Genomic DNA, 22,850 nt, shown 5'->3' with positions numbered 1-22,850 from the left:
ACGGGATGCCCATCCTGACGCAACTCCAGTGTAACCTGGAGAAACATACACAGCCGCTGATGTTCCAAAGAGGTCTACCATCCAAGTACTAACGAGACCCCGCACTATTTAGTTTCTGAGATCTGACAGAATCAGGCTTACACAGAGCAGATCGGTTGCAATGCTATACTTTGGTGTAATACCTGTAAATAATTAGTTTTATTGCCTGTTTACTTCAGACAAGTCAGGGGATGGAAACACGAACATTTCCATTCACTCAATATGTCTTACACTTCATTTACATGAATTATTAAGAAACCATCAAATCTAGGCTTGCATCTGAGATATACTTTGACAAAACTGTAGAAGTTTCAGGTCTTTTTAAGAAAATCCTTATCTACACCACTTCATCAGAAAGCTGGATTTTATTTATTTATTTGTATTAATTTATATCAAGTTATAGATTTGCTTTCAGTTTGAGTTTAAGGAAGATGTTTTATTTTTTTAACAACCTGGACCTCATTTCTTGCATAAAATACAGCTGTTTACACACTGATATAACTTTGGTGTTATTAGGAGTCCATGGTTCAGACGTGTTCAGATTCAAATCTGGATCAAAGATTTTTCTTCTTCTACTAAGGTGGATGAGAACTTTTTGTGGTACACAGCACCAACTAGTGTATAAGAGGAACCTAGCAGTCAATATGTGTCACCAATTTCAAAATGGCTCTCTTCAATCAGATGTGTGGTGCCGTGACATGTCAATCGTCTGGGGTGGCACCTGAGGTGTCCAAACAGATTTCAGGGGAGTCCAGCATCACCCAGCTTCACCCATGCCAGGAAGTGTTCAACATTTGACGTTTGTTTCACTGTGGACTTTTTTATTTAATGAAACAAACAAAAAGTTACACAGAAACCTTACAAAGATTAAATACTAAAGCAAAAACAACATAAAGAACAGATTAATAAATAATAATAATAACAACAACAAGCTCAAAACTAGGGTGAATTATAAAAAAAATAAAAAGTTTCTAATGGTAAACATTTGACATTTCCTGTTTCACTGTGGGCTTAAAATGTAAAACTTCCTGTTTCAGCGTCAACTTACCACTGAATTCCTGCGAGATCCCACGAGATCTGTCAATCAGGAAGTGTTTAACATTTGACAATTTCTGTTTCACTGTTGGCTCAAAATTTGGAATTTCCTGTTTCAGTGTGAACTTGCCACTGAATTCCTGCAAGATTCCATGACATCTTGTCTATTGTCAATTCAGGAAGTGTTCGACATTTGACATTTCCTATTTCACTGTGGGCTCAAAATTTGGCACTTCTTGTTTGGGACACAGTGTACCATAAGCGAGCTTTGCACCGCTTCGCTCATAATATTGTTCTACATCACTGTGGGGAAAAGAATCAATGCAGCAGCAGCACGGTGGCTTAGCAGTTAGCACTGTTGCCTCACACCAAGGTCACGGAATCGGTTCCCGCCTGGGCCTTTCTGAGTGGAGTTTGTGTGGGTTCCCTCTGGGTGCTCCAGCTTTCTCCTACTTCCAAAGTTATGCTATCTGGTGACTCAAAATTGACCATAGGTATGTGTGCATGTGTCAACATTTGTCAGTCTATATTTGGCTCTGCAACAGACTGGCATCCTGCTGGGATATGACACCCCCCCCCCCCCACTCCATGACCCTTCACTGGAGTAAACAGGTAAAAATGAATGAATGAAAAAGAATTAATACATTTAGTAATGTGGGTGGTCCTTCAAGGGTCTTGGTGAAATAGGCTCAAATACAAGCTACTCTAGACAATAATTTGCAATGTCCACTTCAAATTTTGGGAAAATCCAAAATTTTATTTCAATTATGGGCACACACCGAACAAGGCATATTTTGATTGAGTAGCATTGGATTGGGTACAAACGAGCTTCATACTGATCATTCTGTGTTCTGGCTCAGTGCACTTTTCTACTTCTGCAGCACTGCTGTGCACCTTTCAAAATCAAATTTACTTATTTTCCTCCTATCAGCTACACAAGTCTGTCAACAGATGTGCGAGGGTTCAGGAGACCCTAACCCCTTTGGGTCAAGGTCCACTTCTGAAGACACAACAGCGACCAGTCTTTGACATGTCGTCTAATCAATGCTACTGTCTATGTTCGACTTTTACTACTGTTGTTTAACAGCTTCATCAACAGCATACTTATGAGAAACAGCTGCTACACACCTCCATGACTTTGATGGCAACTCCTGCTTTGTCATGTTACGCGTTCATGAGCATCATTGAGTAGCACTGACTTAAAAAAAAACGTTATGACAGTTTGTGTCATTTAATTTTCACAATTCCATCTGTTTTTAATCATGACATAAATGTGTGAAAGTTACTAAGCTTTTAAATCACCTCGTTCTCCTCCACAGCTGATGTTACTGGCAGCAGCAGCTCGCTCCCTGATGTGGAAGCAAAAGCTTTTGGGGACTGTCAGCCAGCTTCTCCAAAAACATACTCTTCCGTGTTTATGCATTCCTTTTCCTTCAAGGAAAATGCTGACAACAATTAGTCATTCTGAATCAAAGCTGCCAAAGAGTTTGACGTTAGAACCTGAATGAAATCTAAAAATCTTGACATTTAAAACAAGAAAACAAGCCCGGACAAGGATTTACTGTATACCTGGTTTATACTCTAGAACAGCACAATGCATCACAGCTTCAAATGTACATTCCCTTTCAAATGCACAGCATATAAATCATAAAACTGAAAAGGATCACCTTCCATTAGTAAAAACCGTTGATTTTGGATACGTCTGCAGCTGTTTTGAATAACTGTTCCTGTGGTTAAAAAAATAAATAAAAAACCCAAAAGTAGTAGCTAGCTGACTTTGCAGCTACATGACAAGCATTACATAATGTCTACATATATCAGCTGAGTTAACACTATCTTTAGTGTTCACATAATGTAGACTTAAGATAAAGTAATACTACAGCCTCACAAACATGCTGTAGTCAAACGGAATTACATTAACTGTAACAGAGGTTTTATTTTCACAGAAAGCGCTAAGCATCAACATGTAAAACGAATGAAGCCACAACTTAATCCTGACAGTTTGTTAGCAATCAAGCCTTAAAGCACGCTGCTCATCGTAGACGACTGCTTCATTTGTGACAAATCCTTAATGTGTATGAACAGGGCAGCTACTGTGAAAGTTAAAAATCTACCGCAAAATACTCAAAATAGCAGTGAAATAACGCTAGCAACCAAGTTTGTAATAACAATTATGTTAGACGCACAAATCCTATGAAGTTGTACAGCTCAATATGTGTAGTTTTTTCCAAATACCCTGGTATACACAGACCAGTTCGTTCCAATCAGTTTCTTTCCTGTGGATGTAGCACAAGGTGAGGAATCCCAATATCTTTTTGGTTCTGCAGTTTTGCTCAGTCACTTCAGTGGCGCTGGTATAGATCCACATATCACCTTCACACGTGTCTTAAAGCGGGGACCTTCTGGTCACAAGGCAAACGTGCTAACTCTGCATCATACAGACTATTATGTCATATTATGTTAGAGAATAATCATCTAAAGTAAGCAAAGCACTAAGACACCTGATTGTCAACTACACTGATGTCACATTACTGATCATTGAGACAACATATGATTACATGTAAACAGCGCTGTGAACTCACTGTGTGCCGCAAAAGAACATACAGACAGACAAAACGAGAGTCTGAAGTGACACTACTTAACTAAAAAAGCAAATGAACTGCACTGGCTACTGCTACACTTGTGTTTGAAATAATTACCCTTTCTGCCACCATTGGAACATTCCAAAGAACACTTGCAGGAACTTTAGCTACATGTCAGGGAGAGAAACTGCCCCGTATATGTAGTTTCTACAATATAGTTCCTGGTTCCCAAAAAGTTCCTTCTTTCTTCTGGTCCAAGGACATGTGTGGTGGAGTCAACCATGGCTCAACAAATCCTTGGAGCTGTGACAACATTCATTCACAGTGCTGTGTAGTCACCAAAATAGTCAATATATAATAAGTACTAACAATATATACATTTAACATTTGTAGTTTAAGCTTTTTTTGTTTGACAAAGAGCAAAAAAGAGACAGCAAGTGGCTAAAATTAAAATGCAATGTTACATTGCAACTGTTTGTGCTAAAGCAGAAGAACAAGCAGAACACTGCAGATTGTCAGTTTGATCGGCAGATTTCAAACCACTGCCTCAGAGTCACACCTCATAACGGATACGTAACGGATGCCGTATGAAAAGAAGGGGAAAAAAAAAGGGTCTCGCAAAAATACTTAACAAAATTAAATAATTTAAAAAAATTTATTTATATATATATTTTTTGTTTTTTCATCATTGGTCTAATAAATATACAGCATTCTTGTGTTTATCAAATATATTGGAAACAAACAGGAATGCACAAAAGTCCATTTTTTTCCTCCTACTTTCGATTACGGGGCCATCATGCGTTCTCTCAACTAATTAGTAGAAAACAGCCATGTTTGGTCTAACAAATTCAGACTGTGACTCACTAATAAAACAACTAAATACGTCCTCGATGTGACAGTATTGAGAGAAGTGAAAGTGCATTAGAAAGACGCATTTCCATACACTTGCATTTAACACAGCGGTGGAAGCGAGCTCTAGCTTTGCTGGCTAGCTTTCTGTTGCTCACTCTCTTTCTGTCGGTAGTGGAAGAGGCTGGTTGTGTCAAGGTTCCTGGCAGAGTGGATTGCCTCAGCAAACAATTTCACAACCTAAAGTACACAGACAAGCCGGATTAAAGCACCCATACAATGGAAAAATAACATAAAATACTGATATTTTGTTTCTTATCCATCAGCATCCAGTTCCACTTTAATACCTGTTCTCAATACCCATCCATAATAAGTGCTACATAATGCAACAATTTATTACCTGGTCATTTGTGATGAGGGGAACACCATAGTCAATAGCCATTCTGCGGATGAGGAAGTTATCCTTAACCTGGCGCGTGTTGTTATTGGGCAGGTTAACCACAAGGTCAATATGGCCCTCGCTAATGAGTCTACACAGAAAAACAAAAACAATGTCAGAGATAATCGAACAAAACCCACATCACATCTGGCCATTTAAACCTCTGTAAGTGAGTGGAAATCTGTTAAGTCAGCAGACCTGGTTCTTGTAAAAACATGGACTGACATAAAAGAATAAAGGGAAAATATTTGGAATCGGGTCCAAACCTGCCTTCTTCCAAAATGTACAATGATAAAAGGCCAGTCTCCCTACAAAAATCTAAATTTCATCAAGATCCTTGCTCTACTTTAAAGTTATGTACAAAGACAAAAACAGAAAACAACCACCGTATATGCCACATGGCCTGGCTTCTCTGCTGCCTTTTCGTTTGAAGGCCTTTGACAAGCACTATAAAATTATGGCTGAATTCTAATAGAAAAAATGAAGGACAGGCAACAGTGACAACAAAGGTCAAGTTGACTCACCTACAAAGAGTTCACCTCTATCCCACCTCACCTTATGCTTATGTAATGAATGAGTTAGTCAAGGCCTATTAAACTCCCTTTACATCCACTTCTTCAGCTCATTTACGAACATTTGGTCCACATGGCTTCGTGACTTGTTTGTGGAATCATTGCCTGAAAACTGCTGTCAGCCTCCTGCAATTACACTATGTTGCCTGAACGTTTGGAGACAGCGACACTTATACAAACAATCCAGTGCAGAAGTGACAAATGAAGAAAACAAGTGTTTTAATTTTAACTAGCAGCAGATTATGTTCTTTTAGTCTCACATTTATCTTCAATCAGTTGAAGTGTAAATTAAAGTATACCTTATTGTTACCTATTGAACACTCAGGCTCCTACATGTTGGATCATGCACAGAGAAGTGCACCACATGACAAAAATGTCAAAGCAAAACACTCCTCACAATGAAAATAAAGCATACAACAGTCAACAACTTCCTCTTCCAGTCAACAACTGCCTCTGATTTTCTCATGCATTTACTGGCATTACTGTTACTGCATTCACATGTTGGCAGGGTGCAGCAGAAAATCCCATGTGCCACGGTTTTCAACAAGAGGATGACTGAAAACTCAGTCACTGCTGCACACGGAGGGAATATATGAGAGTTTTGTCTTCGATAAATAATGTGTGGCTGGGAACTTAAGGGGCTGACTTGCATTTTGCGGTAACTCTAGGCTTGATTTCTGGGCTAGGCAGTATGTCTTTGCCCAACCCCTATCCACATTTCCTGTAAAATTTAGACACTAGCTATCAAATAAAGACAGAGAGGCAGAGGACCACTGGCCCTGTGTTCATCCTTAGATACCACAGCATGAAATGGATGACAGTCCCATAGGTGGGATGCCAGTCCAATGCAGGTTACTTTCCCAGCCAACTGGCTGGTACCCAATTAGAGCTGGCTAGACTGAACAATGCAGAAGGAGTGTCTGGTCAAAGAACACAGGACAAGGACAGGCCTTTGACCACCAGCTATAAGGCACGGTCTGATCCAGCCAGGAATATTTAGAAAATAATAAACTGCAATCTACAAATTCCTTAAATGCTACATTATTAAACGCTGGCCAGAGCAAATCAGGCCTGTACCGGCCCCTTTAACTCAATGTTATCAACATCCAAAATGAATAACTCCTGACCTCTTGATGCTGGGCAAATTCGAGTCTGCCTTGTCACTGGGCCAGGCTACTGGAGTGGAAGGCACATCGTTAGCACACAGCCAAGCCGAGGTGGCTTCAGTTGCATAGAGCTGCAGAACACAAATAAGCACAGTGTTGTAAGAATTCCCCCAAACAACATCAACATACACAGAATGTCGTATACAATCAGGTTGAAGGGGGGAAAAAACCCCCCACACTGTAAAGAATCTGATAAAGACACTCATGTAAACTTTCAAACAAAAAAGTTTTCAGGACTCACCTTGAAGCCCTCATCTTTCAGCTGTTGAGCTGTGGCCAGGAAGTGTGGTCGGAACGAATGCTGTCAGACAAGCAAACCAACAAAGTGACATGAGTGTGAAAAAGACAAGTAGGTATGTTTTTATTTGGCTTTTTCACTTCATATAAACCGGTCACAACAGAATAAGTCGAGAAAAGATTTCACACGCTTCCCTCATCCCCACACCTCTATCCGCCAACTCGCTCCCACTCAAAGACCAACACTGGAATTACTTTGTTTTGGTCCAGTCCAAATATGTTTCTTTGCTTCAATCGGGTCATGTTGGACAAGACAGAATAACCAGAAATGCCAATAGAGAAATGACAGTTTTTATGAGAGCTGCAACAATCAATTAATTTATCTAATATTAAATTAATCAACAACCATTCTGGTGATCTGGCGATTATTTTTTAATGTCCAAATTCTCTGATTTCAGCTTCTTAAATGTGAATATTTTCTGGTTTCTAGCTGAGTATTTTTGGGCTGTGCACAAAAGAAGACATTTGAAGACAATATTTTTTCTTTCCATTTTCTGATATTTTATGGACCAAACAACTAATTGTTTCTGAAAATCCAGAAAATAATCACCAGATTTAATTGATAGTCAAAACAACAGTTAGTGGCAGCCTTATGAAATAAGATTTTATTTCTGTCTTTTTGCCTCTGAGAAAAAGCGGCAAGGCTGTGTACAAGTAAGTCCCTTTCGGCTGCTCCCTTGTTTGCACTCGGGGTCGCCACAGCAAATCCAAGGTGGATCTGCATGTTGAATTGGCACAAATTTTACACCGGATGCCCTTCCTGACGCAACTCCACATTACATGGACAAATGTGGTAGGGGTGGGATTTGAACCAGGAACCTTCCGCACTGAAACCAAGTGCATTAACCACTTGGCCACCACCCAGATTTTTTATTTTCCTATTTTTTTCTCTTGAATGCCTTTTTAATTTTTGGTACTTCATATGGTAGAATTTTAAAAATTTTGGAAAATACTACTTATGAAAAATATTTGAATGCAAGGTTGAAAGTTCTTGGTAGAATTTATGGTTCTGATGTACTGGTAAATTAGTCAAAGGATAACTGAAAAATCTAAAAATTAGAAAGACAAATCAAAGGATAACTAAAAAATCTAAAAATTAGAAAGACAAAAACAAACAAAAAGTTAGGTTAATCGATTCCAAAAATAACTAGTTGCAGGCCATATTACTATAAAGATCTCGTCTACGAGTGGCAACATAATCCTGTTAAGTATGTAACAAATACAAACGAAAGAAATTTGATTCCTGGGACTACTATCCTGTACATTATACCAATTCAGATTTAGCCTCAGCTTTAAGATGTGTCAGTGAAAACAACCTCTGTCTCAGAAATAAAACTAGAGAGGCCTGTTAAAAATCAATGGTACCTACAGAACCCTCCCCTGACCAATAAAAACAAAACACAACACCAATTTAAGCTTGGACAAAGCTGGTGTTTGTAGAGATTCCTTCTTCTCTTCAACACATAAAACACAGCTGTAACGAATCACTGTTAGCTGGATTTATGATGGGTTTATGGGGGTAAAGAATTTCTATTGTACTTTGCCCCAAAACAATACAGTGGGGGTGTAACAAAGATGAAGGGGAACCCTTTCAAAATACAATTGCTACTAGATAACATGAGTTTCAAGTATCCCACTTAAATTCCACCAAAGCAAAGTAACAGTGCTGGATACCTTTAGAAATTCTTTGCTACCAATTTGCAACAGATTATGCTCTCAACTCTCTGCCCTTCAGCTGAGCAAACTATCTGCTTCAATTATGGTCCAAATCTTTGTCACTATGTCTTATGATGGACTGGAAGGACTCTTGTTCAGGATCAACAAATATACAAAGTAAAAAAAAAAAAAAAAAAAAAAAAAAAAAAAAAAAAAAAAAATGCTTGTTTCCATTGCTGCATTTAATTCTTCCATGTCTGGGTAAAAGCAACCACTACAAACTGCAGTTGTCGTGCCGATAAGATGTTTCCACTCACTGACTCACAGCGGAGGAGTCTAAAGGAATTTCAGCAGCTGGTACGTTCACAACCTGAAGCCAAATAAATTGTTTCAATTCTTTCACAGGGTATCTGTAGATTGATTGATTTATTTATTTTAAATTGTCCTCTCAGAGTGCACTTGATACAAAATGCTTAAGCTTTGGGCACAATTTTGTCTGGAGATCACTTTCTGTAAAAGACAAAGAGACATACACCTTTTCCCTCCTCTTTGGAGTAGCAATAAAAGTTTTATTTATTTTTTTCCCAGATGGAAAAAACCCTACTCTGTCTACCAATTATCTATAATTGGATAAAATACCTAATAAAAAAAACTTAATTCAAATTATTTACACTCATTCAGTGAAAAAGAGAAATATGGGTTGTGGTCAGCCTTAATCAGGCCCATTACAAATTTTTTCCCCACAACAGAAACAAGTACCCCAATGTGCAGCGAACCTTCTCAGATGAAACTTGCAGCAGATTCAAATTCTAATCTGGACCAAAAGCCATGTTTCTTCAGAAACATTTCCAGTTGGACAACTGTCAAAGTTGACTATAACTTTGCATTTAGCCATACGTTTGCAAAAAAATTCTGCTTAATGAGTGATTTTGTTTTGAAGCACATTTTCCCTTCCACCTTCCAGCATGATAAACATGACTGCATGAGTGAAAATCATCCATGCACTCGCTGTGGTATATAAAACGGAATAATGGAACAATTATGGAAGCAACCTCCTACCTCAAGGATTTTTATGACTCATATTACTAAGACTTCCTTGAGGAATCCTTTCAGCCAAACATAGAAGTCATGTGAAAGTCATCACAGCTCCACAAATGAAAGTGTGACACGGTGAGACACCACTTCAGACAGCGTGTTAAACTCACACTGTACGTAGCTGATAGCCAAGAAAACCGTACGCCACCTGTTTGGAAAACGCCTCATGTCGAGTGCCTTCTGAACAGGAAGCACCCAAAGGAAACACAAACTGGAGGGTAAAGCACTGCCAGATGGCTGTTGTCTCACCTGAATCCCAATCAGAATGCCCTTTTGTGGGAGCTTAAAGCCTGTGGAGAGCATGGCCTTCAGGAAGGCTGAATAGATATTTGGTCCAAAACAGGCTACCTGCAGGAGAAAACACAAATGAGAACATTTGGATGTTTGATGATTGTAAAGTCACTGTTGCAGAAGAACCAATATGATAACTGTTGCTTACTTCTCCAGTAGAGGCCATCTCACAGCGAAGCACAGGGTCGGCTTCCCTGAGTCGTGGCCATGAGAACATCGGGGCCTGGGAAAAGGAAAAGAAGGACAAGGACGTTTCATATCCTGTTTGGCAGTAAGTTGAGGTTTATCACTTAGTCAAAGATTTAGCAATCCAGACAACTTGTCTTATTTGTGACATTGCTTATATTCATCATATCCTGCAGCCCGCATAAAAATTCCAGACAATTCATGACAATTTTGCCACCTAGAGGAGAAACAATCTCCTGCAATCTGACAAAACATAACAGGTGTATCAAGACTGTGTCCGTGACAAGTGATTATGGTATGGCAGTGTTTAATGATGGATGAAGGTGAAGAAAAAAAAAAATCCAAGTTACAACAGCTGGTGCAGAGTGAATAAATGGTAAAAACGAACAGAAAGGAAGCTCCTGATTCTGCAGGACACCAATCCTTTAACAGCCTGTTAGACATGCTGTGTCCATGCTGAGGAGGAGGCGAAAAGAAGGTAGGTGGCTCAGTGTGATAGAGGACGAGTGCAGAGCCAAAACAGGAGCGAGATTGTGGAGGAGAGAGAGGACAGACACAGGAAAAAAGACAAGAGAGGAGAGTTACTGAATGGAGTGAGTGAAAAATGTGAATGTAAAGTCTGGAGAGAAGCAGCAGGACAAAATTAATGAAATGTGTGAATGAAATAAAATGTCAGAAAAAGGTCAACAAATACAATTAAAGGATGGAAGCGATAAAAGGGGAGGCGAGGGAAGGGTGAAGCGGCGACAAGAGAATGGATGCATGAATGCAAAGTAGGAAAAGGAGAGGATAAAACAGTAGCTCTACTTTAATACAGAGATAAGAGGAATGATCAGACACACGTAAAAAGCCATTCTTAATTCTTCAACAAGGACAACCTTGAGGAGAGACGTGGAACAGAACAGTGTAACTGGAGCATGCTAACCCTCCTCGCATGCACCAGCTTTCTAACCAGCCAAATACAATGTTAGCGTACTCATGTAAGATGGTGAGTAAAGCCCTGGTCCCACTGAATAATGAATGATGATGCCACGTAGCATGTTTTTTTTTTTTTTGGCTACGAGCCCAGTTATTCTACAGTCGTGGGAGAATAGCAGCTCTTAGAGGCAGAATATTCGGCTAACGAGGATCATCTCTGAGCACTATGTATAGCTTGTCATTCCATCCAAAAATAACTAAACCAACCAGAATCACTGCACAGAGTTCATCACTAATTGATATTTTCACTAACATATTAAACAATGACATTTCCAGTGGCATATTAATAAATGATATAAGTGACCACTTACCAGTATTTTTAACTATGAAAATAAGTTATAACTATAGGAAAGCCAAGAAAAATATTAAGATTACTAATTTCATAAGAGTAAAAACAAATGAATCAATAATGATATTCAAACAAAGTCTATTAAAACAAGACTGGAAAGTAATATTAGATGAAACTGAGGTTAACTCGGCTTATAACACTTTTGAATAACTTTTTGACTCTCTATGATCAATGTTGCCCTGTGAAATCAATCCAAATCAAACAACAAGCTAAAACAAACCCATGGATGACAAGCAGTTTAATTAATGCCTGTAAAAAGAAAAACTGGCTATACAGGGTATTTATTAAAGAAAGAACAATCGAAACAGAAAATAAATATAAAATATATAAAAATAAGTTTACATGTGTATTAAGAAGTTGTAAAAAGATGTATTATAAAACAACTAGAACAAAACAAGGGAAATATTAAAGGCCTTTGGAATGTAATAAATAGTGTCATCAGGAAAAAGGAGAACCGTAGTACCTTGCCGGACTATTTCATTGACAGTGATAAAAAGATCTATAACAACGAAGAGCTAGTAAATGCATTTAATCATTATTTTGTCAATATAGGGCCAGAATTGGCAGCTGAAATAAAAATGCCATATTCAGCCTCAGAAATAGATACTGAGCAAGTAAACTCAAATTCATTCTTTCTATCAGCAACAGACGAAATGGAAATAATAAACATTGTTAATGAATTGAAGGCAAAAAAAAAAAAAAAAAAAAAAATCAGTAGATTGCAATAGGTTGGACACTACAATAATTAAACAAGTCATTAATGAAATTGCAAAACCTCTAAGTCATATCTATAACTTATCTTTTATTAATGGAGAGTTTCCAAGTCAAATGAAGATTGCCAAAATTACACCTATATATAAAAGTGGAGATACGTATCTATTCTCAAATGATAGACCTATATCTGTGTTATCTCAATTCTCAAAAATTTTAGAAAAACTATATACAGTACGGTTAGATCAATACATTGAAAAATTCAAGATATTAAACAATAACCAGTATGGTTTCAAAAAAATAGATCAACAACTTTAGCTTTAATTGATTTAGTGGAAGAAAGAAATAATATTGATAAAAAGAAACATACAATGGCGATCTTCATTGACTTAAAAAAGGCGTTTGATACTATTAACCACAACATATTACGTAAATTGCAAAAAAGTGGCATAAGGGGTATTGCACTAAATTGGCTCCAATCTTATTTAAACAATAGGCAACAATATGTACAAATAGGAGAATATAAATCTTTGTTTAAACAGATACATTGTGGAGTTCTACAAGGGTCCGTTTTAGGACCTAAACTTTTTTTAATTTATATTAATGACTTGCAATTCATCTCTGAAAAACTGAAATTTATCCTCTTTGCTGATGACAACGATAGTATGTTCTGGGGAAAACCTGGAACAACTTGTGATTGAAATGCAAATAGAAATTATTAAATTAAAAAATTGGTTTGATAGTAATAAATTGTCACTTAATATTTCAAAGACAAAATTAATGCTCTTTGGAAACCGAGAAATGAAAACAAAAGTAAATCTTAAAATTGACATGGTTCCTATTGAAAGGGTTAACCAACATAGATTTTTAGGAATAATAATCGATCACAGGATGTGCTGGAAACCCCACATTGCTAGCATACAATCCAAAATGGCCAGAAGTATTTCCATAATGGGGAAAGCCAAACATTTCTTAGATCAGGAGTCCTTATATATTATATATTGCACATTAATATTACCATATATTAGCTATGGCATTGAGGTATGGGGTAATACATATAAAAGTAATGTAGACACACTTTTTAAGTTACAGAAAAGGGCAATAAGAATCATCCATAATGTAGGCTTCAGAGATCATACGAGTACACTGTTTTTACAATCCAAAATACTAAAATTTAGAGATCTTGCAGAATTTAAAACTTTACAAATTATTTTTAAAGTGAAACAAAACCTACTATCAGATAACCTCCAAAAATTGTTTAGTGAAAGAGAGGGAGATTACAATCTAAGAAGGAAATATAATTTAAAAAAACAGTGTGCTCGTACAACAATGAAACAAATGTGCCTTACGAGACATGGGGTGGATTTATGGAATAACCTAACTGAGGACATCAAAGTATGTACTACAGTACATCAATTCAAAAGAAATTTAAAACTCAAAATATTAAAAAATATGAAACTGAATAACATAATTCTCAGTATACATACAGGTGTGCATGTTTGTGGATCTAAACTGTTATATTATTTGGTCATGATGAATGTATGGGAAATATGAATGCACACGAGTTGCCCATGATACATGTGTGTGGGAAAAAAAAAAAAATAATTATTATATCATCAAGTTTAATCAAATATAGGTAAATGTGCGTGGGCTTGGGTGCCCATGGGTGCATGTATGTGGGTTTAAAGTGTTATATTGTCAAATCTCATTGAATCTAGTGTGTGTATTGGTGTATGCAAGGGTATTTGTGTATAGAGGTAGTGTATTTATGTAAATACATGTTGATATGTATAATGCAAGGTGTGTGTTTATATAGGCATATATGATCTCAAAAAAATTTTTATTTATTCTTGTCTGCGTAGTCGAAAATAAAACATGTGAAAGAGGGCAGAAAATATAAGTTTTACTTCATTCTACTCCCTTTGAGTAATGTACGGATTTTCAAAGATGAATGTGCGCAATGTATAAATGTTTTTAACTTGCTCAAAGTATTCATCATCATCATCATCATGGCGCTAATTTCAAGAAGTTCAAAATTTAGCAACAAGAGCGTGGAGGAGTTTGTGTACGGGGTACTACGAGGACAAAGAAGGATTTTAGAGGCATGTGTGTGGTGAGGACGAGGCTGTTAAAAGCCCATTATCCAAGCACCTGGTAGCTACGAGGACAGGACAAGCTATCTGAAGTCTTATTGAGGTGAGCATGCATGCCAACTTTCACCTTCATTTCCAAAGTAACAGTCAAGATACAAGGTTTCAGAGACTCAGTCTCTTAGCGGCCACAGTTAGACTTAAAATGTGATCAACTGACTTGTCTGAGGTCTTGGTGAGTTGACCTTGTGTATCAAATTCCACCTCAACACAAAGTCTTTGTCAAGATACATGGAGTCAAACAATTCCTACACCTGCTCTGGCTTCACCAACATTGATAAAGATTTAAATTCTTTGAGAAGCTGTACACTGAAGCCTTCAGGAATTAAATAATAACAATTAGAAAAAAAAAAGCTCAGTGGTCTCAAATGTAATGTTTTGTCCTCAGTGTCAGTTTGTACAGAATGCCTGCGGCTGTAATAACTGTGGCTCTGCAAACACAACATCCTGCAACAACACAGACAATATGTCCCAATCCCCCTATCCCACACCGACTGCCCAACTCCTTCCAGATGAGGAACTGGGAAGCTCCACAAAGTGAACAATGTTATCTTGGGGTGCCAGCTGAGCCGTTGTGGAGAAGCAAATAAAAAAGTTAGACATTTCTATACAGTGACTGTGGGGCTTACTAGAGGAGCAAGCAGCACCTGTATACATCTTTATTTTCCATTGGATTAAGAACTGCTTTATTACAAATTAGATGGTAGTAGTGAGTACTACTTATTTGTCCAAGTTCCCAATAATATATATATATATATATATATATATATATATATATAGACCCTCAAAAACAGTAAAAAGCATTTAAAGAAAGTGCATGTTTAAGTACATGTTCATGCTGACTTAGCAAAACATGTTTGAGTAATGTGTTAGGGAGACCTAAGCACTTGGATGTTCAAGTGTTCACTATACATTACAAAGTGAGTGAGACAGTGTTCTGCACAGATGCTATGGGATTCTTGTAAACACTTCATACACATGATTGTCACAGGTCACAGACTAGCATGTTCTGTTGTTACATCCACAACCATATCGAACCACTCTGGGTCCCAACAAGCAGCCATCCAGACAGACCAACAGTCATTCACAACATCCTGAAAGTAGACTATCACACCTAGATCACATATGGGCAATCTCTTGCCCATTTATTTTGGAATACAATTAAAATACATAAACTGCTATATCTGCATGATGCGCTTTCTACTGTGCATATAAGGGCTTATTTAAGGAATTTGGAATATTGTTATGATCTGGATCACTGGTTTGTATCAAAGTCTCACAACCATATATAGCAAGACGGCCTTAAATACTTGGGTCTTCATTCTCTTGTAATGCCCATCCATACCTTTACAAGAGAATGAAGGTCCAAGAATTTAAGGTACCAAGGCCTCAAATACTTGGACCTTCATTCTCTTGTAAAAGAATGGGCATTGCCAAACACCTCTGTTCAGCAGCCTCATGACTCCAATAGCTCTTCCTAGGATTTTCTCAATGTCAAAAAAATTGAGGGCCCAGAGGCATGGATGCCATTGCTTAGACAAGTGGCACTTTAGATACAGATACACTTTTGATGGCCGCGTCCAAGAAGTCATTGAACGCTCTGATATATTAGTTTTGATCCAGGACAATCGCAAAAGCAGACCAATGATGACATAGATGTCACCTAATTAATTTTGGCACTTTCAAGGTGTTTTTTCCACGAACAAACAAATCCAGTAGCATAATACTGCTTAAAAGCTCATGAAACTTTGATCAATTCATTCTTTTTTTGTTACCCAAAGCAGTGTTGAGAAACGGTGCCTTGGCCTATTTCTGGTCATTAGTCATCTTGGAAATTAAGTCTGATTTATAAATGAGTTATAACTCAAATGTGACAATTTCCCCTTTAGTAATTACTTTTGTTGTTGTTTGAGCAATTAACATAAGGGACGATATTAACATCTACGCTCAAACATACTGACACGTGGAACACACTGCCAAGCTATTGATATGCCCGCAGCGGTGCCTGAATTCATCATTTGTGTGTATTCCAATGTCTGTGAGTGCCTTGTACTGACCACTTACTGCACAATGAATTGTGAGAACCTTTTATGGTGCAATAAGGAGATTTTTCCACACACAGCTTTATATATAAGGGCCCTGGATAACACAGTCAGGGGGAACAAAAACAATCAACAATTGGAACTTTGAAATTATTTTTCTTCAACCACTGAATGTGCAACAGGGAATAAACACCAAACAATCGATTTCCATCTCTACAGATGTTTTCAGGGGGCTCTTGCTTTAGAAATCATAAATAGAAGTGCATTATTGTGGCTATGAGTTTATATGTAGAGACAGAAATCACACAGTGGGGACTTGTTAGTGAAAAGCAAACAATGCACCAAACAAGGGAAGACATAAAGGGCAATAGAGAGTGAGGCTGGGAGGGAAGGAAACAAAAACACACCTTTGGATGATACGTAGAGGACGGCAAGAATAAAGGCTGGTGTGGGGGCAGTTTCATTTGTGTGGCGCACAGTTAAGGCTACAAACACTGGATAATGTCTGTCACGAGTAAGCGTAATATGTTAAATGGGAGTGAAGAAATTTGCACCTTTCTGTTAGACAATCATGTTCTACAAAAAGTGTTTCAGCAAAGGCAGAGAAAAGTCAGTATTATAGACTCCACATAAACTCTGGAAGTCTTTTAAGGCTGCCACTTGGAGTATTCATGACTCTGATTAATATTCCTCATCACTGCGAGAGCTGGAAATTGAAAACTTTGGGTGGCAGGGAAGGGTGGGGATTATACCCGTGTGACTGGCTCCAAACTATAGCAGCTCTGTTGCAATTAGAGGGAGAACTGACTTTGGGGAAGAAAAAAAAAATTGCTTTGAAACAGCTGACGACACGGAAACTCCCTCACACTTGATCTAAGAAGTTGCCTGCCAGCCGGTGTGTAGGTGCGCCCCTACTGCTCCCACGCTATCACGTTTAGGAAGAAGGATAGTGCAGGAACTGTCATTTTTGTTCTGTGAGCTGATGGAAGTAGTATTAACAATAATTGCAGTTCTTATAAAGATACCAAACATGTAGGAATGTTTTACATTGAGGTGATTTTCTCCAACCATTCAAAACACGAACAGATGCAACTGAATTTTTTTTGTTTTAAGACTCATGGGGACTCTTTTGCATCCTTATAATTTTTCAACTCACTGCAGGTTTAAAAATCTTAGAAATCAATCTGGTACAAGTTCTCCCTAGAAATTTTTAGTATAGTGGTGCTGTTGGCAATTATTACCTGAGGAGTGGAGCGCATTGTATGTCCTCTTCCAGAGGAAGCTCTACCATGTTGATGGTTTCAAGTACAATCCTGCAACTTCAACCTTCAGTCTTGTCTCAATATACAACTTAAGAGACATGAGAAAATCTCCAACACCAAGTTCTTCTTATAATAGAATGTTATTTGTTGCACAATAAACGCTAAATATACCAAATAGCTCTGGAACTAACTTAATTACACCATGATATTTTTACCTATTACATACATGTTTCCAAAATATTGGACAATAAGGTAGCTAAGCTCACAACAACACCCAAATCATGAGCTCACAACAACATTTATTGAAATTAAACAGCTACATGTACATTAAAATAATAGATTTGATTAAAGAATGCTGGATGGCACTTTCTTGTGTCATACATGTATTTTTAATATATTTATAACTATATTATGTACTTACATTGAACTTCTTCTTTTAAAACCTTGATTGCTGTAAAAGTATGATGTCCACACGCTACTTTTATCTTAAGAACAGCGTCTTCGATTAGACAAGACCAAACAAGAAATGAACAGAAGCAGCATGGAACAACAGAGAAACAGCATTGCCATAGTAACCAACCAGTCCCACTTTACGGCAACTATCGTAACAACACTTTGAGATAGGCACTTTATACTGGACACTTTATACTGATCTGTATACAGAAAACTTGTAAGATGTCGGACTGCTTTACGATAGGCATGTTCCTAACTCGTAGATGATCAGGATTACAGACCATCGGCAGAGTACAACACTAACACCACCCCCCCATCACGGACTCCATGGAATTCCATGGATCCACAGATTTTTCACAGCCTGAGCTGTGAAAAAACCTGTCCAGTGTGAAACAGATGATTCTTTCTTGCCCGCAACGACAAGAGTCCCGGTTAATGACTTTAATCAGCAGAAAGGTGAGTTATGATTGATATCTTAAACGGCTTTGATGAAGGTTGATGAATAAATTTGTCAAATTTAAAATTAAAAAAAAAAAACACGAGATGACTCCACAAATATAACAGTGCTGTGATGAGACTATAACTGTGCAGTGCCATTATTCCATTGTCTGGGGAGAACCATATGGGAAGTTTCAAGTTTTTATTTCAATTTCATAATTAGACAGGCTGATGATATTTTTCAATTAAGAAAGCAAGAAGCTTATCAGTGATGAAAGTGGACCAGATGCATTCTGGTGCACTGTCAGGTCTATTTACCAACCTAAAAAAAAAATCTCCAAAAAAGTTTTTTTTTGTTGGGTCAGGTCAATTTTTACATTCAAGTCTTTTCACACAATTTGTATTGTGCAACTTGTAATGCACACAGATGCATCTCTGAGCACATCAAAGAAACATGTTTGTTGTGGAGCTGAACAGCTCACATTAAAGTGTCTGGGTCCAAATGTCCCACATCATCTTTGTATACAAACTCTGCACATCAAAGTGTCCAGATTTTACACACCAGTTCATGACCTTAGATAAGGAAAAGTCACAAAATTTCATGAAGAAAAAGAAAGGATAACCAGTATTTTGGTTGTGTGAAATGCAAGAATTACATCTGCAGAAAGCACACAGTTACATTCGGTCTGGAGAACACTGAAAATGTTGAACAATGAAAATCTGAGAAAATGAGGCAAGTTAAATGGAAAAAAGTGTTAAATTTAACTAAATAGTTCTTAAATGTAGTGCTTTAATTAAAAATGTATGTCTCTTTTCTAAATGTTTGTATAATCTAAAATAAAGTTGTTATTGGTTTAACCTTGTTTTTGTACTGTTTTGAGTGGATTTAAACAGTACAGGTCAAAATAACCTGCAACATCATCAATGCAATATTTTTCAACATAATACGAGGGTTAAATATAATAAAAAGTACATTAATGCCAACATCTGTTGTCTTATGCATAATGCAAGTGATCATCAAATAAAAATATCTTACCTCCCTGGTTTGTTTTCCTGACATAGAAAGACAAGACGCCATTCTTCTCTTTCCTCTAACCACTGGCATCTAAACTTGTTCCTCATGCTGTTATCACAAGACAGACCGTCCTCTTTCCAAAATTGTGAAATCTGCCATTATGTTTCAGATTTTTTCACCCCAAAACTTCAGATAGCTTGCGTCCAGAAAAACTATAAAATGCAGATTTAGCAGATTCGAGTTTTCACTGAGACAATTTGACAATTTGGCTCAAACCAGCTCCATCTCACGTAGCAGAATAATGTTTCACCAACTGTTTGTAAGTGGAACTGAATGGGATTGAATGAATGGATTCTGACATATGTTATCAAAAATAACCCGGAAATGTTCACCACATGCATAAAAACATGGTTTTTCGGTAATCTTTCACCACTGTGACTAATGTATGACACCTTTTCAGTCATTTGCTTATCATCTACCAAGGAATTATTGTTGTACTGTGCAAAAAATTAATGATAAACTCATCAAAGAAATCATAAAGCTGGCAATAATTTCCAACTTAAACCCAATCAGTCAGTTACTACATTTACCTTGATGCCCACATAGTCCACAGGAATGATGGGGTTCTCTAGAGATGGCAAGCTGGCCTCATCCAAAGGCTCACCCGTCATTACCTTGGTTGCCACACTGATAAAATCCACACCGATTGTTTTTGAAACAAAGGGGAAGGAGCGAGACGCCCGCAGGTTACATTCTATTACCTGAAAAAGTACACAACACAAACACTGTCACCTAAAATCCACTTAAAGCAGGGTCTTCATAAATCTGTTGCTGGACCAGTGGGGCACTTGCCCGGATGTTATTGTTTTTCCACTGTGTTCCACCCACAGCTTAAAAAAGAAAAGAAAAGAAAAGAAAAAAGAATGCAGAACTGAAAGAAACAAGGAACATAAAAGCCACTGAGCTATATTTGTTGTCACAAGTTGTAAATATGTTTTCATCACACTAGAAAATGTCACTTACCATGACATCATTGCCTTTAACCAAAAACTGTGTGTTAAAGGGCCCTGAAATTTCAAGAGCATGTGCAATTTTCCGGGTGGCAATCTTGACCTGAAAAAAAAAAAAGGGGGAAGACAAATGAGCCTTCTTTTCAACCACTTTATAGAACACCAACTCTTTATATAGTTAAGGTAATAAGTTTACATATGCACCTCATGGATACAAATGTCATGGCAGTACTGAACTTTATTATATTATTATTAGCATCATTGTATTATTTATTGTATTTAATATTGGATGCTACTGAGGTATACTTCCCTTCAGTTTCACACAAAATTTGTTTTGCGTTGAAATAGAAGCACCTTGAAGTATGTAGCATATCACTAATTACAGTTCAGAGAAATTAAAACAGGGTAAGGCTCAGGGGAGGTGAACCAGTGACATACAATGTTTGTTATTCATTGGCTATCAACGCTGTTGCGATTACTAAATATTTTAATAAGATATATTAATCATTATATGATATTGGATATAAAAAAATGTAAAAAAAAGTGAATTTGTGTGTGGTACCTTTTCTAGTGCACCCTGACTAATGGTCTGGGTGGGCAGCATCAAGGTGGCATCTCCCGAGTGCACTCCAGCATCTTCCACATGCTCTGTGATGGCATGGCATAAAACCTGGACAAACAACGTTACGTCATAATAGGGTATTACAGTAATCACAGCTATGATCCCATCTCACACAATCAAGATTATGCAGTTCCATTCATACCATATTGTCCTTTAACATGAAATGTGTACAGGCATGTCCTCCAAATACGCAGTCCCGACATTATAGGTGAATAAAAGACAGCAAGTGATCCCCCCAACCCCCCACCCCTCTTCCATTCCTTATATGAATCACAATGAATGCAAGTGTACATACACAAGCATCTACCAAACTATGGAAATACTTTGGGTCCTGCATGGCAACCACCCAGGGATACATCCACCTCTTAAAAGCAACAGTCTATGTGACACAACTAGGTCAAACCTGGGCCTTTACCAGTCACTGGGGTCCACAACATTGATGCACCATTTTGCTGGATTATACCCAAAGAAATGTACCACAGGGCCAAAATGTTGTAGCTGCCATTCCTCCACAATGCAAGTAATACTGTGCATCCAAGTTTCCCTAAGTAACCGTTCATTTGCAACAAAGCCATTGGTGTGGCACCCAAGAATCCGCTGAAGAGATCTGCAGCACCAGAGAGATCCAGTCATCACCTTGGGCCATGGTGTCCAAGTCTGACAGATACCAGATACCATTACTGAAATTAATTAATTATGTTAAAAGATGTCGACGACGATGTCAAACATAAGATTTGTCATAAACTGACAGGTAAACATTCAGGATGTAGTATTTGTTAACAGCATTATGTGTGTGCATATATATATATATATATATTATATATATATATATATACACACACACATATAGAGCCAACATTTCTCACACACAAAAGATTGTCATTAAGTGTGTCTAAATGTGTGTGAGCTGCCATGTCATTAGCTCATTTAAACCACAGCATTCATTAGCATTCCAAATAGAGCCTGTAATTAATACACATTATCTCAGACTTTTCCACTCTCTGCGTCTCTCACCCACCGCACTCACCAAACCAGGCCAGGAATAATGAGTCCTGTTTGGCATTCAATGAATGGACAGCTTGTTAATGTGATAGTGAAGATAAAGGAGGAGCTGTATTCAGGAAAGTAAAGAGCTGGATTGCCAACAATCATACTGACACCCTTCAAATGACTCAGCCTAAACAAGGGAGGGGGGTTGGGGAGGATGGGGTGAATATGGGACAAGTACCCATGTTGCTCTGTTGCTTACAGCAACTTGTAACATTAGCAATTATACAGTTGTGCAAGTTTTCACGAGGCTGAAGCTGCTGACAATCACCCTGCTAAGACGTTAAACTGCAGTGGACAGGCGTCACTGATTTACAATTTATGTATAAATTTGAGGCGATCATCTTCTATCAACATTGAGCACACATTTTGATTAGTGTTTTCCTGCTTTCTGTGAATGCTTATCATTATGCAGAAAGCCTTTGATTACACTGTGGGGTTTCCTTTCCCCTAACGATAACAAGATAGCAAAACAAGAAAAAAAAAGAAAAAAAGAATTGTATTAATATTTTATTATTAAGAGAGAATGGAAATTTAAACCTCTTCACTGACCGAGAAGATACTGT

General features: G+C 37.6%; 1 protein-coding gene across 1 annotated transcript in view; it reads right to left on the bottom strand.

Annotated features, from left to right (window-relative positions):
• Nucleotides 1–2,625: 2,625 nt before the first annotated feature.
• The window catches only part of cps1 (carbamoyl-phosphate synthase 1, mitochondrial), a 95,434-nt gene continuing 75,209 nt past the window's right edge, over nucleotides 2,626–22,850 (bottom strand). The window contains exons 30-38 of the mRNA XM_034185859.1: nucleotides 21,178–21,285; nucleotides 20,629–20,718; nucleotides 20,196–20,366; nucleotides 10,170–10,244; nucleotides 9,980–10,078; nucleotides 6,924–6,983; nucleotides 6,644–6,753; nucleotides 4,906–5,035; nucleotides 2,626–4,745 (exon numbers count right to left, since the gene is read on the bottom strand). Of these exons, the coding sequence (XP_034041750.1) occupies nucleotides 4,632–4,745; nucleotides 4,906–5,035; nucleotides 6,644–6,753; nucleotides 6,924–6,983; nucleotides 9,980–10,078; nucleotides 10,170–10,244; nucleotides 20,196–20,366; nucleotides 20,629–20,718; nucleotides 21,178–21,285 (957 nt within the window). The 3' untranslated portion in view covers nucleotides 2,626–4,631. The remainder of the gene's footprint in view (nucleotides 4,746–4,905; nucleotides 5,036–6,643; nucleotides 6,754–6,923; nucleotides 6,984–9,979; nucleotides 10,079–10,169; nucleotides 10,245–20,195; nucleotides 20,367–20,628; nucleotides 20,719–21,177; nucleotides 21,286–22,850) is intronic.

This window comes from Thalassophryne amazonica, chromosome 14, assembly GCF_902500255.1.
Source record: "Thalassophryne amazonica chromosome 14, fThaAma1.1, whole genome shotgun sequence".
Lineage (NCBI taxonomy): Eukaryota > Metazoa > Chordata > Actinopteri > Batrachoidiformes > Batrachoididae > Thalassophryne > Thalassophryne amazonica.
Note: the sequence above shows the minus strand (reverse complement) of the source record. Positions and strands in the feature narration are given on the sequence as shown.